General features: G+C 40.1%; 1 protein-coding gene across 1 annotated transcript in view; it reads right to left on the bottom strand.

Moving 5' to 3' along the window:
• Nucleotides 1-1,997: 1,997 nt before the first annotated feature.
• The window catches only part of tmc2a (transmembrane channel-like 2a), a 29,855-nt gene continuing 13,344 nt past the window's right edge, over nt 1,998-18,508 (bottom strand). Inside the window, exons 11-20 of the mRNA XM_062988575.1 lie at nt 14,506-14,694; nt 13,018-13,197; nt 10,355-10,513; nt 7,355-7,483; nt 7,217-7,284; nt 5,145-5,384; nt 4,887-5,012; nt 2,946-3,024; nt 2,753-2,864; nt 1,998-2,280 (exon numbers count right to left, since the gene is read on the bottom strand). Of these exons, the coding sequence (XP_062844645.1) occupies nt 2,060-2,280; nt 2,753-2,864; nt 2,946-3,024; nt 4,887-5,012; nt 5,145-5,384; nt 7,217-7,284; nt 7,355-7,483; nt 10,355-10,513; nt 13,018-13,197; nt 14,506-14,694 (1,503 nt within the window). The 3' untranslated portion in view covers nt 1,998-2,059. The remainder of the gene's footprint in view (nt 2,281-2,752; nt 2,865-2,945; nt 3,025-4,886; nt 5,013-5,144; nt 5,385-7,216; nt 7,285-7,354; nt 7,484-10,354; nt 10,514-13,017; nt 13,198-14,505; nt 14,695-18,508) is intronic.

Raw genomic sequence — 18,508 nt, 5'->3', positions numbered from 1 at the left:
CTGTGAGGGGATGAGTCCCTCTTCAAGATATCGATTGAAGCGTATCGCAAGGATTTTCCAAAGCTGCTCTCTGCCTGACTGCAGCATTTCTGATGTAATGCCGTCTTTCCCTGGAGCCTTTCCCTTATTCATGCGCTTCAGGGCTTTCTCAACCTCGCAGACCAGAATAGATGGCACTTTCTCTCTTACGTGGTCCGACGACGGGGGTTCGACTCTCACTGATGACTTGAAAAGGTTTGTGTAGAAGGTTCTGCAAACCCTCTCCACTTCTCTCTTGTCGGTCACCGTTGTGCCCTCCTCGTTCTTCAACGTCGTCACCTCTGTTCTGTAGAGTGCCATCGCCCTCTCGCATTGCTTGAGGCTTTGTTGTTCTTGCGCAGCCCTCAGAAGCCTTTCCTTCCTGTATCTCTCGAAGTCTTCTTTCAGACGTTGTCTGATCACCTTGCAAAGAATCGAGTACTCGACGTGGTCTTTGCCGTCCCTCTTCATGTTTTTCCGCTTTTCCAGCAGTTTCTTTGTCTGCTCCGAGATCCTTCCTTCGGCTTCCTTTGGGTTGATGGCCTTTGCCTTCCTCAAACATCCCTTCAGCTTCTGGATCAGCGATTCATAATCCTCATCTATTTCTTGAAGCTGCTCCCAGGATTCCTTCTCGATGTAGTCCTTCAGCTGCGTCTCGTCGAACACCTTCACTTCCTGGTGCTTCGACCTCATGTGCAGTGCCTTCTTCTCTCTCCTCTCGTCCAGCATAACTTTCGCCCGCACAAGGCGGTGATCGCTTCCTGTGTTGAACGGCGTCACCACTGAGACGTCCTGCAGGATTCGTCGCTTGTCGACCAGGATGTAGTCTATCTCATTCCGATCTTTTGCATTTGGAGCGATCCAGGTCCATCTCTTTTCCAGGTTTTTCTGGAATAGGCTGTTCCCGATGTAAAGCTTCCTCGCCTCTGCCATGGTCACCAGACGTTCTCCTCTCTCGTTCCTTTCTCCCAATCCGAATCGTCCCACATACCGTTCGCCTTGCCGCCCTTTTCCGACCTTTGCATTGAAGTCTCCCATCACGACGGTGTATGTGGATTTTGATGCTAGAGTTTGCCCTAGCACCTGGTAGAACTCCTCCACTTCATCGTCGTCGCTGGCACACGTGGGAGCATAGGCCTGGACAACTTTCAGGGTGGCCGTCTTTGAGAGTTGAATGTTCAGCACCCCTATCCGAGAAGACACGAACTTGCAAGAGGTGATTCGTTCAGCCCATTCCTTGTTTATGATGAACCCGATGCCTCCTACCGCTCTTGGACCATCCGCACATCCCAGTCTCACGACGCTTCCGTCCTTCCACCTCGCGTTCAACTCCTTCCTTTGGCGTGTTTCGCAGAGCCCCAACACGTCGCACTTGATCTTCTTTTTCTCCTCCATAAGATGGTTCATGGCATTCCCCCTTGCCAATGTCCTGCAGTTGTAGGTGCCTATGGCAAGGTTAGTCCTTCTCCTTGGCGGCTTCTTGGTACCTGAGATTCTTAGCAGCCTCTCGTCGCTCGGATTTCGCCCCGCCGCCGTGGAGCGTTCCGATTGACGCGCAGGGTACTGAGGCCCTTTTCCTTTTGCTGTTTTTGCCATTAAAGTATAGCCACCCCGCTGGCTAGGCGGGCAGGCCCTTACCTCTCCAGTTTAGCTAGCTTCCGGCCTCTGCCAGATGGACTGTATGCCCACTCCTGGGCAGCCCAACCGCAGGGCCGGCAGTCCGGTACCTTTGTAGCATGGTTGTACCTGCCAGGGTATATATACCCGGCTACCGTAGCTACCAGACAGCCATTGTCACTGTTGCGCCACTTTGAGGCACTGAAGCAGGATTTCGCAACAGTTTTCATTGTTTTCATTGTTTTCATTACTTTAATTAAATAATGCTTTATTGCAAATACTATGTGACAACTTACATGAATACAATCACAATAACTTTTACTTGATGCAGTTTATTAAAAAATGTTAAACTGTTTGCTCAAGTTTAAATAATGAAATGGATTTAGTAAAGTAAACAGTCAGTGTATATTATACAGATATTGTGCTAATGTTTAGGCGGTGGTCTTTGTCCTTTAGGATACCCTGCCCCTGGAGCAAGCCCTTGGTTTCCAGGCAGGGGCCCTGCTGTCCGGGGACCTGGTGTCCGGGTCACAGGCCCTCGAACATTGGGATTGGGTGAAGCCAGTGAAATGTCCTTCTGCAGACTGACAGCATTGCCTGCTGCACCAGGTTTTATTTTAGAAGGTCTGCTTTCATCAGGCTTGTCTTTAGAACAAAAAGAGAATTAAATTAGTTAAATAAAGAGGATACACATTTTATGATTCCAGGAAATTACTTTTTTGAAGCATTAACTGTTAATTTTGGTGAGAATTTATAGACATTTTTAATGTTTACAGCTGCCCTAACACTCATGCCAAACTACTTTACTGAGAATATTTTTCATTTTCATTATCCACTTTACCATGGTGGGTCTGGTGGGACCAGTTCCACTGGGAAACACTTCTCAGGGCAGAAATACCCTGGACAGGATGCCAATCCATCACAGGGCTTCAGCCACTTCCCCTCAGACGTACTGTAGTTAGTAATGTCTGTGTAGACACCCAGCCAACCGATAGCACCAGGATCTTAGCAGTGGTGGGCTAGTGTAGTAGGCTGCTTCAACACCCATGTGCTACTTGGGTATTGACTTAATTTAAAACATTAATACATTTAATAAAGTTATAAGAGCATTTCTTACCTGCCCGCTCCTCTGAAGTGTTTGAGCGGTTGGGTAGTAAGTCCTCTAAATCCTTCATCACTTGATTGGTGCTGTCTTTGTTATTTCGTCTGTTCTTTTCCTCATCTCTTGCCTTGTAAAATTACATCCAGTTAGTAATAAATTTCAGTTGTCACTAGAAGAAAATGCACTCCAATTTTGGATGTTAACTTACCATCTGCATTTTCTTTTTCAGCTCGTTGTTGGCATTCTTATAGGCTTCAGACACAGAGTTGAGATAGTAAATAGCCAGACTGCAAGAAAAAGACATGTGACTGATTGATATCTATAGGCCCAGCCATTATCTGTAATGATGCACCCATAACACATACTGTAGTTAAATAGTAAACAAACTGTCTTTTACAAGTACTTAATCAAAACAGCACAGATAAGAGATGTTTTACCTTATGAACTTTAATGATATTTGTAAATATATGCACATTTCTAATCACTCAAGCTTATTTTTAGATGTAATGGAAATATGAATGTGGTCTACTTGGTCCAGCTTTCTAGATGCTTTTAGAAATAATTGGACAGTGGATATTTTGTTTTCCAGGCCAAAAACGAAGCATTCTGAATGTTTCAATGTAAAGTCCGCATCCGTCATGGTATGTGGTGTGTTACTGCACGGCAAGGGTAACTTTCACAAAAGTATTCAAACCCTGTGGCATTCTAAACTGTGGTCACATTCATCCTGTTTACTACAATTATCTTTGTGATGTGTCTGTAACAAGGTATAGATCATAAAAGATTTTGAATTTTCCTAAGACCCGAGTGGTCAAAATTTTTTTAAATGGAAGAAACTTGGCACAACCTTGAACCTCCATAGTATTGCCCATCCAGTCAAACTAAGCATCCGGGCAGAAAGAGTGTTGGTTAGGGAGGTAAAAAGAAACCCAATGGTTACTCTAGAAGAGCTCCAAATGTTATGTGCAGAGATAAGAGAACTTGCTAAATGGACAATCTACTCTGCAGCATATTGTTAAAGATTCTGGCAATTCACATCACCTGACTAATACATTTTTGGTAGAACATGGTGATGGAGGTACCATGCTATGGAAGTATTTCACAGGGGCAAGGACAGGGAAATTGGTAAGAACTGAAAGCTGGATTAATGCAGCCAGTGAAAGGAAACCTACACTGGAGTAACCGTTTACCTTTCAACAAGACAATGACCCAATTATTCACCTAATTCAAAGTAAAATATAGCTCTGCAGATAGGTTAGTTATTAATCCAAATTTTCTTTGCAGGGTTGAAAATGTTTGATTGCAACTGTATGAAAGTGACTGGGATACAGATATACAGATCTGCACTGTGTACTGTGTACACTGCACTGTCTTACTAAGAAGCCTCAATGTGGTAACACATACAGAATGTGGCTTGTAATTGTCTTGCTTGTATATTATTTTTTTTAAACTATTCAAAAGATGGTAAAATCCAAAATTCTTAAACTGTTGAACTACTCAATAATGTAGTGTTTTGTTAATTAACCTCGTCCCTTTGTGTCTTGCTGAAATAACCAAGGACATTCCTGGAGAAGGAACGCATAGCAATCTTAAATCCCAATATATGTTGCCATGTCAATGGTACTTTTTTTTTTTCATCTTTGGCAGAAAGAACTCAGCATCTGTTTGAAAGTTAAATTTAGCAAACCACAGGACATGTTACCACTGCCACTTGGTCCATCTGAGATGAACTTGGACCCAAAGAACATTTCTGAAAACAACTGATTTATAGCTTTCTCTTTGCGTAATAAAGTTTTAGGTTGCATTTTATGCAGTGGCGGACTGTGTTAAGTGACAATGGTTTTACAAAGTACACTAGAGCTCATGTGGCTATTTTTTTATCACAGTAGCATGATGGTTTCTCATGCAATCCTGTCTATTATTATTATTTGCAATTTTGTGTTGACAATTGTTCATTTTGAACTGATTGACAATTCTCTCACAAAATTTGGCACAATGTAGTGAACCATGACCCATCTTTGCCAGCAAAGACTGAGCCATCCTTTTATTCCCAATCATGATATCCTCACCTATTAAAAATGTACTTGCTTTCTGTGCAGTAAAGTCAAATCTTTCCAATGGGGTTTGTACATTATGTGTACTAACTTACACCATGAGCAGAATGGCAGGGATGATTAGGCCAGGGTTGGCTGCATAGCTGAACAATGTCCCCATAAATGCAGGTAGATCCAGGTCTATAGTCTCCATAATCACATCAAACATCCTTTCCTTTCCACTGTTACACAAGACAGATTGACATGTGTTCACAAACTACGGAATTATTACTGCAGTTGTGTACGAGGAATATATATAAACAATATTTCTTGTGCTTTATGTATGTATGTATATGTGTGTGTGTGTGTATGACCTAAAGGGCCCACAATCAAAGGACGGGGGCAGAGACATTATAGTGTAGACCACAGGCAGCAGACTTAAAAAGAGGATAAGAAGCAGAAGGCCCATGTAGAAGTTGTTGGATTTAGAAGCCTTGAAGACTCTCTCATGGGGCACATTGGAAGCCATGACAGCCCAGCACTGATAGTACATAGAGGTAAGGAGACGAAGGACATTGATGCCAACCAGACCGGGAGCGTAAAAAGCTCCCATCCTAGCACAAACAAAAAATGAATCAGAATTATATTTTGTCATGAAAATGATGAAAACAAATCATACAGTACATTTGTGCTTAAGCTGCATGGTACAATACATAGAAAGTATAATTGTGACCATAAAAGCAAATGAATGAAACGGAAAATGTTAAATGTTTGTTGTTGTTAGCAAGCTTAATTATTTAAGTTACAGTGCCTTTGTGTTAGTCATTTTAAATGATTAAAGCATCAAAAAGGTCTAGGAACAATTAAAAATACCAGGATATTTGTATATTCAAAATATGGCCATTAAAACCCCTGCTATGTCATAATACCAGGTTGGCCATGTATCTGCTAATATGTTCTGTTAGCTTTACATGTTAGGTGAACCTGAAATTAAGAAACTGTGTACTGAATGCCAATCAATATACAGTATATATAGCTAAACTACTTTCTAAACTATGATAAAGAACCTAAACCTGGATCTACAAAAATGTACTTGGTTGCATTTATCTGTCCCTCTTATCTGCCTGCATGTTTCTACCACTAAGAAGCAGCACTCATAGCATAATGCTGCCACAATCATCATTAGCCAGATGATGTGTAGTGCATGTTTTTTGTTAGACATAAACCCTGTTGTTTTGCCTAAAGATTACAAATTTCATTAGACCAGAGTTCTTTATATGCCTTTTAGCAAACTCCACACTCAACTGTGATTTGTATCTTGCTACTTTGCCTGATAAATAAAATGGCCTGATAAATAAAATGCTAAAAATATTGCTGTCCATCCAAGTAGTTCTTCCATATTTGCAAGGGACTATTTGAGCTCCTATAAAGTGACCATTAAGTTCTTTCTTAATTCTTTGGCCAAGGCCCTTCCTGCCCAAATGCTCAGTCTGGCTAAAAAGCAAAATCTAAAAAGATGTAAGATTGTGTCATACTTCTTCCTTTATAAAATCATTAAAGCCACTGTTATCCAAGATTCATCAGTTCACAAGGTTATACCAAACACAGTCATGGACAATTTTGTATCTCCAGTTCACCTCATTTGCATGTCTATGGACTGTGGGAAGAAAACCAGAGCACACCCACGCAGAACATGCAAACTCCACACAGAAAATTCTCCCCACATTCTCTGTTGGGGACAGGTCAGGACTGCAGGCAGGCAAGTTCAGTACCCGTACCCTCTTCTTCTGCAGCCATGCCTTTGTAATGTGTGCAGCATGTGGTTTTGCATTGTCTTGTTGAAAAATGCCCCTGGAAAAGATGACGTCTTGAAGGCAGCATATGTTCCTTTTCTGCAGTAATGCTGCCATCACATAGGTGTAAATGACCTTTGCCAAAGGCACTGACACAGCCCCATACCATGATAGATTCTGGCTTTTGGACTTGTTGCTGATAACAGGCTGGATGGTTCTTTATGTCTTTGGTCTGGAGCACACAGCGTCCATTTTTTCCAAAAAAGACCTGGAATGCTGATTCATCTGACCACAATACACGTTTCCACTGTGTGATGGTCCATCTTAGATGCCTCCAAGCACAGAGCAGTCGGCGTCACTTCTGGACATGGTTAACATAAGGCTTAGTTTTTGTACAGTAAAGTTTTAAATGGCATTTGTACATGTAACTCCACATAACATAAAAATATATTGGGTTTAAACTGTCTGTCTGTCAAAGTAAATGTAAGGAACACTGCATTTTTATTTTATTTGCATTTTCCATACTGTCCCAACTTTTTCTGATTTGGGATTGTACACTGAACAAATATCAAATACATTGTAGCACTGTAGTTTTCACCTACATAATAGTCTCATACAAAAATGAGTTTGGCTTGTATGTGTTTGTGCCCTACCATATCATCCCTTGATTGAAGACCAGTCCAAGGACATTGCCGCTGATGTCAAACTCAGCATAGGAGGGCTGTACATGAAGTTAAAAGTTAATTCTAAAAATGTACCAACCTGAAATTCTCAACAGTAAAAGTACCTACCCAGCCTGCCTCCAAGTCCCAACACCAGCAGTAGTTGAGGAAACGTACAACCAGAGCCCTTATAAAGTCCCCAATGAGGATGGTCAGGTAAGTCACTTGGATATCAGAGACGGTCAGTTTTACAAACTCCTGTTGAAAAAAGTTAGTGAGAAAACTTCAGATTTAAAGCAAAATATGTAAAACCAGATATGATTGATTTTATTTAGAACAATGAATGCCTACAGCTGCAATCTAAAATATTTAACCTGAAGGGAATATAAAAGGTGCATAGAACTAAATGGAAATATACAATAATAGTTATTGCTAAATAAGTTGATATAATTTTGAGTTTAAACAAAAGACTAGTTGAGTTTCTTTGATAAATGTCCATGTGCATTATTATTTAACCCCCTCAGTACTTGGTGGAACATCCTTTTTTCTTAATGACCTCTAATAAGCGATTTTGTTGAGTGCTAACAGGCTTCTGATACCTCTATTCTTCTAATGCAAAAGCTCCCAGCTCATTACAGTTTGATGCATTTTAACCGCTTTCTTTAAATCCCACAAAAAAGATTATCTAAGGGATTTAATTCTGAAAATTGGGAGGGCCACTTCAGAATATTCCAGGACTGATAGCCAAGCTTTGAGTGACTTGGAAGTGTGAATCATTGTCTTGTGAATAACTGTACATATATCACCAATATTCAGTTTTACCACAAAGGTCTTAACATTCCTTTTTAAAATGTCCTGGTATTTTTGTGATTTCATGATGCTTGTCACAGGATCAAGACTACCAGTTCCTTCAAAGAAAAACATCCCCACACCATCAATGACCACCTCCATGCTTGACAGGCAGGTTTACTGCTGCCATAAGATTGTAACTTCCAGATAATGCCCCTGGTGACTTTGAATGTTTAAGGTCTAAGAAATATTTTTATATACATTGCCCTTTTGGTGCAGTTAAAGTATTTCCTAAGCATTTGTGAAGCTTCTTAGTTTACACCATGGTTGCACTTTAAACACATCTCTGCATTGTGTTTATATACAGTAGATCGTCACAATAAAAGCAAAGAAAGGGTTGTTATTAACTTCCCAATTGTTTCATCAACTTTAGGTCATACAGACTAACAACAGATTTTAATATTAGCCATATTATGAGGGGGTTGAATTGCATAATAAATGTGACATTGCAGTATTAACAGAAAATCCTGCTACTGTATCGGGGTGGGGCAGGTCATGCCTCACCACAGAGGCTCCATATTTGGGAAATTTAACCAAAATTTCAAAGATGTTTAAACAAGGTGGCACAATACAGTGGCTAATGGGCCAGAACAAGAAAAAAAAAAAAAAAAAAAAAAAAGGGTGGCCAAAATAGGGAGGCCCTACAGAAAAACCTTCATGCCCCTTTCGGAAGGCAAATTGATTGTCTGTTAAAGGAAACATTACAGTGAATTATCTGTGAATCAATGCTGCTGGCCCCAATGGCATGGCAGATGGGTATGGTTTTTCAAATTGCGCCCCCTGATGATCTCCACAGCAGGTAGACCCATTACAATATCCTTACTTTTTTTTTTGTTCATTTGCTGTATCATACAGACGTAATTTAAACTCTAGCTCTGCAAAAAAGTTTGGCGTTTTAAATTCTTATTATCTTTGGTGGATTTAATATAATGTGGTTTTACTTAATGTAATGTGTTTTAAAAAACACAAGTATTATTCATTTATTGATTAGGATTTTAACACCATGCTTTACACACTTTGGTTACATTCATAACAGGGCAGGTAGTTACTCATTACACAAGATTCATTAGTTCAAGTCTTTTATGGACAATTTTGTATCTCCAATTCATCTCACTTGTATGTCTTTGGACTGTAGGAGGAAACGGGAGCTACCGGAGGAAACCCACGCAGACACAGGGTGAACATGCAAACTCCACACAGAAAGGACCCAGACCACTCCACCTGGTAATCAAACCCAGGACCTTCTTGCTGTGAGGCCAGTGCTACCCACTGAGCCACTGTGCCGCTCACATAAGCAATATCATGCATGGACAATATCATTAGTAAAAATGGACACTGAATAAGGCCTGGCTTGCATAATATGTTTTCATTACTTTGAAAGGTAAGCCTGGGTGTGGTTAACATAGCTTAATTAAATATTTAGAGGTGGTGTCAGCATTTGGTACTGTAATGTGTCACATAGGATGGGCACAGGTTTACAAGACTACTCAACATTTTTTGTGTGAAAGGTGGCCCGAATATTTCCATTAAGTATTCATTCAACCACAACATTAAGTTTGTTTGAACAAATATGACAATCATCTCGGCACCTTTATATGACCAGTACAAATAAAACCCAAGTGGGGATATGGACCATGATTTTTACAACACAATCACAACATAAATAAGTGGCATGCTAATCTCAAACCAACTCATACCATCCCATGCCATGCCAATCATGTCAACCTATGCATTTTTTTTTGTATTTTTCGCAATTTTCCTCCCAATTTAGTCATATCCAATTACCCGATTGCATTACACTTCCTCTCTACTGATGCTGATCTCCACTGCTGATTGAGGAGAGCGAGACTGACACACGCCCTCTTCGACACGTGCAGTAGCCGACTGCATCTTTTCACCTGCACAGATCAGCTTTGTGTACGGAGAGCTACACCCTGATCAACACATTATTTCTTGACTCTGTGCAGGCGCCATCAATCAGCCAGCAGAGGTTGTAATTGCATCAGTTATGAGGTCCCTATCCGGCTTCTCACCCTGTATGAACAACAAGTCAATCGTTGTTTATGTAGCCGCCCAGCCCAGCCGGATTGAGCTGATTGAGCTGAGTTTCAAACCAACAAGCTCGAAATGTTAGCTCTGGTGTGCTAGCATGTTTTACTGCTCCGCCACCTGAGTGGCACTAACCTATGCATTTAAAATATTTTTTTCTGTTAATGTTACATTGTAAATGTTATTGTTAATGAAGCACAGTGAACAGTGAAAAATAATGAAGCTTATTACTATTCCCACTGTTGTCTCCCAGCATGGACCACGGATGATATCAGCAGGGTCAATAGGAGGTGGTGTGCCAGTTGCGTTGGGGTTATTGAGAGTGTAGTTGGCATAATACTCTTTTATGAACAACAAGCTGGCATTCTTTATGGATTTCTCCTGCTCTAGCTTAAAAAAAACACACAAATGGTATTACATTAATAATTGTTCTTTTTCCAACCAAAGAACCTTCCTGTTTTAACAAACATCTGTTTCTTTTTCTTTATATCAAATATCATGCAAAGAGCAGTGTAAACATATGATCTGTGTAGTAACATGCTACATTTACTTACTTATGATTACAAGGTATTGAAAAATATACTGGGGTTACTTTAATTTGTTTTGTCATAACAGAAATATTTCTGTTGTCATTTTAATAGATGTGGTGCACATCTGTAAAGTCTTGGAAGTTACACATTATGCTGTGTACTATAGATATCATACCAAACCAGGACAAGTAAAAAATGAATCCTTTATAAGGACTTTCAGTGTTTTCACTGATTCACTTCATTGTAAAAATAAACACATTTAGAATTTGATGCCTGCAACACATTTAAAAAAGCTGGGACAGAGGACAGAGATGTTTAGGGCGGCACAGTGGCTCGGTGGGTAGCACTGTCGCCTCACAGCAAGAAGGTCCTGGGTTCGATCCCCAGGTGAGGCGGTCCGGGACCTTTCTGTGCAGAGTTTGCATGTTCTCTCTGTGTCTGCGTGGGTTTCCTCCGGGAGCTCCGATTTACCTTCGCAGTCCAAAAACATGCAGTCATGTTAATTGGAGACACTGCATTGCCCTATAGGTGAATGGGTGTGAGTGTGTGTATGTGTCTTTGCCCTGCGATGAACTGGCGCCCTGTTCAGGGTGTTACCGTGTGCCTTGTGCCCATTGAAAAGATGGGATAGACTCCAGACCCCACATCATGACCAATGGCTTTTGCAGCTTTCACTTATAACAGTCTGGATGGTCTTTTTTGTCTTTGTCATGGAAAACTTGTCCTTTTACAGAAAACAAACTAAAACTCATCCAAACACAGAAGACATTTCCACTTCTTTCAAGCCATCTGAGATGAGTTTGGGCCCAGAGAACTTGGATTAATGTCTGGCTGTCTCTTTGTGTAACATAGTTTCAGGTTGCATCCCTGTGTTAAGTAATGGTTTCTCACGCATTGTCATCTGAGAGCTTGAGGGTCACATACATTCAGTAGTGGTTTCCATTCTTGCCCTGAGATTTCTCCAGATTCCCCAACATTATGCACGGTAGATGGTGAAAGACCTAAAATATTTTCAATCTTGCATTGAGAAATGTTCTTTTTGAACTTAGGCAATACTCTCATGAAGTCTGGCACAAAGTGGTTGGCCAGGATCCACCATTGCTAGCAATGGGTCCTCTTTTTATATCCAATCAGGACTTTCTTACCTTTTTCCAATTCACCTGCTTATTGTGATATGTTTTAAAACTCTGTAACTTTAATATTCCATCAACTTTTTAATTTTTTCTCTCTTCCAACTTTTCTGTGTGTTGCAGGTATTAAATTCTAAATGTTTCTATTTACAAAATACAAATAAAGTTGATTAGTACTTGTTGAAAAGGAACAAGTGACAACAGACCAAATTGTATTTTTGCATAAAGCAAGTTGGTTGACATATTTGTTAATTACTGTGTGGGTCATGCAAGAACAATGACTCAGCTAGGAATTGAATTCCAGGCTAGGTTAAATATAGAGTGAGGTGTAATACAGTAGAGCTCATGAGCTCTGCAGCAAATGGGATTTGTAGCCTGCTTGGGACCACAGCAAGTTGATTTGTGCTTCCTACCGTGCGAGGTATTGGACAAAGGCAGTCAACCTGTTACAGTTCCACTAAGTATTGCTAAAACTAATGTTACCTCTTTTCTGTCGTTGTAAAAACTCTACTATTATTTAAATAAATTGAAATATTAAACATTTTAGGTATGTGAAATTCAAATTTGACATCCTTTCTTTGGACAAAGCTAAGTATTTTACCTAGCTAACTAATAATGTACACCGACCAGGCATAATATTATTACCACTGACAGGTGAAGTGAATAACACTGATTATCTCATCAACATGGCACCTGTTAGTGGGTGGGATATATTAGGCAGCAAGTAAACATTTTATCCTCAAAGTTGATGTTAGAAGCAGGAAAAATGGGCAAGTGTAAGGATTTAAACGAGTTTGACAAGGGCCAGATGTGATGGCTAGATGACTGGGTCAGAGAATCTCCAAAACTGCAGCTCTTGTGGGGTGTTCCCAATCTGCAGTGGTCAGTATCTATCAAAAGTGGTCCAAGGAAGGAACAGTGGTAAACCAGCAACAGGGTCATGGGCGGCCAAGGCTCATTGATGCACGTGGGGAGCGAAGGCTGGCCCGCGTGGTCCGATCCAACAGACGAGCTACTGTATCTCAAATTGATGTTAATGCTGGTTCTGATAGAAAGGTGTCAGAATACACAGTGCATCACAGTTTGTTTCATATGGGGCAGCAAAAGGGGGACCAACACAATATTAGGAAGGTGGGCATAATATTATGCCAGATCAGTGTATTTACTTAATATATTCGCTATTGCACTCGACCCCTACAATATTAACACAATTTGCATGGCATGATCATAATACCTTTTGATTGACCTCATCAAATAGAGCAAGCAGGAAGGTGTAGAGGTTACCCAAAAACAGGGCAAATATGCGTCCAAGCTGCCACTTGAGGGCAATGCGGGGGTGGTAGTCCTCCAACTCAGCAATGGTCTCGAACAGCATGGGCCCCACCAGTCCCAGCAGAGACATGATAATCTCCATCTAAAACATATCCCCAACGTACAATCACATTACTAATGTTGTCACTTTATATTGTCATGTTCTCCATCATGTTCTTCTGGTTTTACAACAATCATATACAGTTAAAGGGGCTAAATATTACATGTTTAGTAAATTGTAGAGATGTACCGATCGGGGTTTTTGGCACCGATTCTGATGTCCGATCTCCTTTCAGGGATATCGGCCGATAGCCGATTCCGTTGGGGGGGGGGGGTGTTACAAATTTAGCAGTAAATAAAGTACATCAAACAATTATTTTTTTACCAACAGGAGACATATTTCATTAGTCTAACTGACCACACACACACAAAGGTTTAATGTTATCCAGTTCAGTCTGAAAAAACCTTAAAAAGAGCCTTACAGTGAAGATAAACCGGAGCAGCGCGCGCGCGCGCGTGTGTGTTTGTGTGTTTGTGCTTGTGCCTTTAAGAGAAATGATCTGTTCACTGTATCGCTTAAAGTGATTCACGAGTCGATTCATTTTTCGCGAAGCGTAAGTTTCTCTTCTCAGTTATCTCTCCGTGTTTACTGTTATTAATTAAATGTCGTGGTTTTAAATAAACACCAGCTACTACAGAACATTCTGTGTGACTCTCTTACATTAAAAAGCTCAATTAAAAAGCTTAATTAAACTGCTATTACCACAGATCTGTAACCGAGTCAGACTCGTTCCGTCTAAGAAGCTAAAAGTTTTCTGATGATCCTAAAAGTTCAGCAGATGATCCTGAACTAACGAATTTGGTAATGAATAAACTTTTGCCTCGGATTGGCTCTGTAACGTTTTCTTGTTCTCATCTACATCACAAGCAAGCACCGCTTACGATTTACCAAAGTGAACCAGGAGTTTATATAATCGACTCAGATGTGACCGTGTTGAATTATCTTTATTACAATCAGCAAAATTACATCGTATGTATGATGCACAACGTTAATGATGTTATTTTAGGTCATGAAGAGCTTTCACGATGGTTTCTGTGCGATTGTTGATGAATTTTGATGCGATGGTTGGTGCTTTGTAGCTCAAAGTCTGGATCAATCCACTGAGCTGTTAACTTAACGTGATCTTTTATATATCACACGATCGGATCGGCTACATTTAGGAAATATCGGCCGATCGCCGATAGCATATTTTGATTAAAAATCGGCCGATACCGATTAATAGCCGATCGATCGTTCCATCTCTAGTAAATTGTTTTAATTTAGTAATATTTTTCAACCAAAAAGTACATTTTGAGTCCAGGGCCAAACATGAAAAGTTGTTATGCGACATGAAGTATAATATTTCATTACCTCATTTTTCTCATACCAGCTCAGGTCATCCCTGTTAGCAAACTCTTGAGACCGTTTGACTACAAAATAAATAAGGTAGCCACTGCCACCCAGGGTGCAGGTGATAAGAAAGTTGGCCAACACTCGGAGAAACCTTGTCAGGTGGATGTTCTCGTCCTTCTGGTTTTCCTGTTCATCCACTATAGACTCCTGCAACACAAAAAAGTTCAGTGTAAAGGCTGCACAAATCCACAAGAACAGGACTACTGCAATTGTTACTCCTAAAATGTGTTCTTAATTAAGTCATAATAAACAAATATTATGCCTCAGTTTACAAATACATGAGTGTATTGTACATGTTTTTATGTAAAACATAGATCATTTATCATCCTTTATGGTAGAGTGGCCAGGCAGAAGCCACTTCTTAGTAAAAGGCACACGACAGCCCACTTGGAGTTTGCCGAAAGGCACCTAGAGGACTTTCAAACCATGAAAAACAAGATTCTCTGGTCTGATGAAACCAAAAATTAACTTTTTGGCCTGAATACCAAGTGTCATGTCTGAAGGAAACCAGGCACTGCTCATCACTTAGATAATGCCATCCCTACAATGAAGCATAGCGGTGACAGCATCATGATGTGGGGATGTTTTTCAGCAGCAGGGCCGGGGTGACTAGTCCTGATAGAGGGAAAGATGAATGCAGCTAAGTACACCAAGATGGACCTCAGAGCGCCTTAAAGCTGTAATTGCTGCCAAAGGTGCATCAACCAAGTAATTAGGCTAAGGGTGTGTACAGATATGTAACCCCTAAATAAACGATTTAAAAAATAACTTGCATTTTTTCTTAACCCTGTTTTCACTTTTTTGGCGATTGTGTGTAGATGTTTGAGGCAAAAAATGTCTATAATGTAATAAAACATGGAGAAGGTGAAAAGGGTGTTGGCTCACCCTTGGTAACCAGAAAATGAACCATAAGCAGAACTAACAAACAAGCACCCACACAAAATGTCAAGAAATCAGAAGACTCAGCATCAAGCTGAGTCTGAAGTACAGTGAAAAGGTGCTCTCCCAGGTGTAGTGATTAACATTTGATTTAGTTTCTGAGAATGCTTTTGAAATGCTGTTAAAATAGAACTGAATTTTCCATCAGTCTTATAACATAGAGCATGTCACCTGTTGCCTAATTACAGTGTATCACAAAAGTGAGTACACCCCTCACATTTCTGCAAATATTTTATTATATCTTTTCATGGGACAACACTATAGAAATAAAACTTGGATATAACTTAGAGTAGTCAGTGTACAACTTGTATAGCAGTGTAGATTTACTGACTTCTGAAAATAACTCAACACACAGCCATTAATGTCTAAATGGCTGGCAACATAAGTGAGTACACCCCACAGTGAACATGTCCAAATTGTGCCCAAAGTGTCAATATTTTGTGTGACCACCATTATTATCCAGCACTGCCTTAACCCTCCTGGGCATGGAATTCACCAGAGCTGCACAGGTTGCTACTGGAATCCTCTTCCACTCCTCCATGATGACATCACGGAGCTGGTGGATGTTAGACACCTTGAACTCCTCCACCTTCCACTTGAGGATGCGCCACAGGTGCTCAATTGGGTTTAGTCCATCACCTTTACCTTCAGCTTCCTCAGCAAGGCAGTTGTCATCTTGGAGGTTGTGTTTGGGGTCGTTATCCTGTTGGAAAACTGCCATGAGGCCCAGTTTTCGAAGGGAGGGGATCATGCTCTGTTTCAGAATGTCACAGTACATGTTGGAATTCATGTTTCCCTCAATGAACTGCAGCTCCCCAGTGCCAGCAACACTCATGCAGCCCAAGACCATGATGCTACCACCACCATGCTTGACTGTAGGCAAGATACAGTTGTCTTGGTACTTCTCACCAGGGCGCCGCCACACATGCTGGACACCATCTGAGCCAAACAAGTTTATCTTGGTGTCGTCAGACCACAGGGCATTCCAGTAATCCATGTTCTTGGACTGCTTGTCTTCAGCAAACCGTTTGTGGGCTTTCTTGTGCGTCAGCTTCCTTCTGGGATGACGACCATGCAGACCGAGTTGATGCAGTGTGCGGCGTATGGTCTGAGCACTGACAGGCTGACCTCCCACGTCTTCAACCTCTGCAGCAATGCTGGCAGCACTCATGTGTCTATTTTTTAAAGCCAACCTCTGGATATGACGCCGAACACGTGGACTCAACTTCTTTGGTCGACCCTGGCGAAGCCTGTTCCGAGTGGAACCTGTCCTGGAAAACCGCTGTATGACCTTGGCCACCATGCTGTAGCTCAGTTTCAGGGTGTTAGCAATCTTCTTATAGCCCAGGCCATCTTTGTGGAGAGCAACAATTCTATTTCTCACATCCTCAGAGAGTTCTTTGCCATGAGGTGCCATGTTGAATATCCAGTGGCCAGTATGAGAGAATTGTACCCAAAACACCAAATTTAACAGCCCTGCTCCCCATTTACACCTGGGACCTTGACACATGACACCAGGGAGGGACAACGACACATTTGGGCACAATTTGGACATGTTCACTGTGGGGTGTACTCACTTATGTTGCCAGCTATTTAGACATTAATGGCTGTGTGTTGAGTTATTTTCAGAAGACAGTAAATCTACACTGCTATACAAGTTGTACACTGACTACTCTAAGTTATATCCAAGTTTCATGTCTATAGTGTTGTCCCATGAAAAGATATAATGAAATATTTGCAGAAATGTGAGGGGTGTACTCACTTTTGTGATACACTGTATATGTTTACTTACGAAAAATTCCCAAACATGTATATACAGCACATATTTCCAAAAAGCAATGAAGCTGATAAGATACAACATTAATTTAAATGTAAATAAAATTTTGTCATTATTATTATTTGCATTTTACCAACTGTTTAAACTTTTTTATAATTAGGTTTGTATTTATTTATTTTGCATTATTTTGTAATTAAATGTTAGAACCTGCTTTGGCAGCAATTAAGCCATTTTTAATCTCAATCTTTCCAACCATGTGAAGACTCTGATCTAAATACTCTGTAACAATAAAATAATATTTATATAATATACAGTATAATAATACATATTGTTGTAACCATTCTGTTGTTGTACTCTTAAATTTTGTAAATGTTTTAATACAATTTTAAATAAATTGTGTCTTTGTAACGAATGGACTAATGTGACAAGAGGGGTGACAAACACGCAGATGTTTACACTGTTTAATAATAACAAGACAGGTTTACACAAGACACACCAACACATGACCTAAGCTAAATGCTAAGCTAACTGCTAAACTAAACACACATGAAACCTGACTATTCTAGACCCTAAGCTAAGCTAAAACAGGCTAACACCAAACATGAACAACACTAAACAAGACTTTAAGCAAGAGCATAAGCAAGAGATCAAAATTCTCAATCAATAAACCATGACGAAATCTAACAAACCAAAAGCATGACAAAGTCAAAATAGCCTACTCTGAAGGAGGCGCAGCTCCTAAAATGCTGTGAGCTGTAGATCATTAGCTTCATTGACCAATCAACAATACGTCAACAATATGTCATAGGACTAGGGATGTAACGATACACTCTACCCACGATGCGATACGATTCACGATACTGGGTTCACGATAAGATTTTTCCCCAATTTTTTTAAACAAAATGAAATTAAAGACAAATCATGACAAAGTTTCATTTTATTATTTCTCTTTAAAAAAATAAAATATAATACGGTATTTGTGCTTATCTTTTATTTATCTAAATAATGAATGTCCTAAATAATGTCCTTACATTATTATGAATGTCCAATATATTTCTGAGGTAGGTACAAACTATGCCAAATAATGCTTATTGTGTAAAAAAAAAAAACTGAAATGAAATTTTAAAACAAATAATATAAATTTTTATATAAATTATATAAATAAATGAATAATATAAATAAAGAAAGTATCCTCACAAAAATAAATTTGGCTGGAAAATTCAGAACCTGGCAACCCTGTAGTGA

Source organism: Trichomycterus rosablanca, chromosome 26 (assembly GCF_030014385.1).
Source record: "Trichomycterus rosablanca isolate fTriRos1 chromosome 26, fTriRos1.hap1, whole genome shotgun sequence".
Lineage (NCBI taxonomy): Eukaryota > Metazoa > Chordata > Actinopteri > Siluriformes > Trichomycteridae > Trichomycterus > Trichomycterus rosablanca.
Note: the sequence above shows the minus strand (reverse complement) of the source record. Positions and strands in the feature narration are given on the sequence as shown.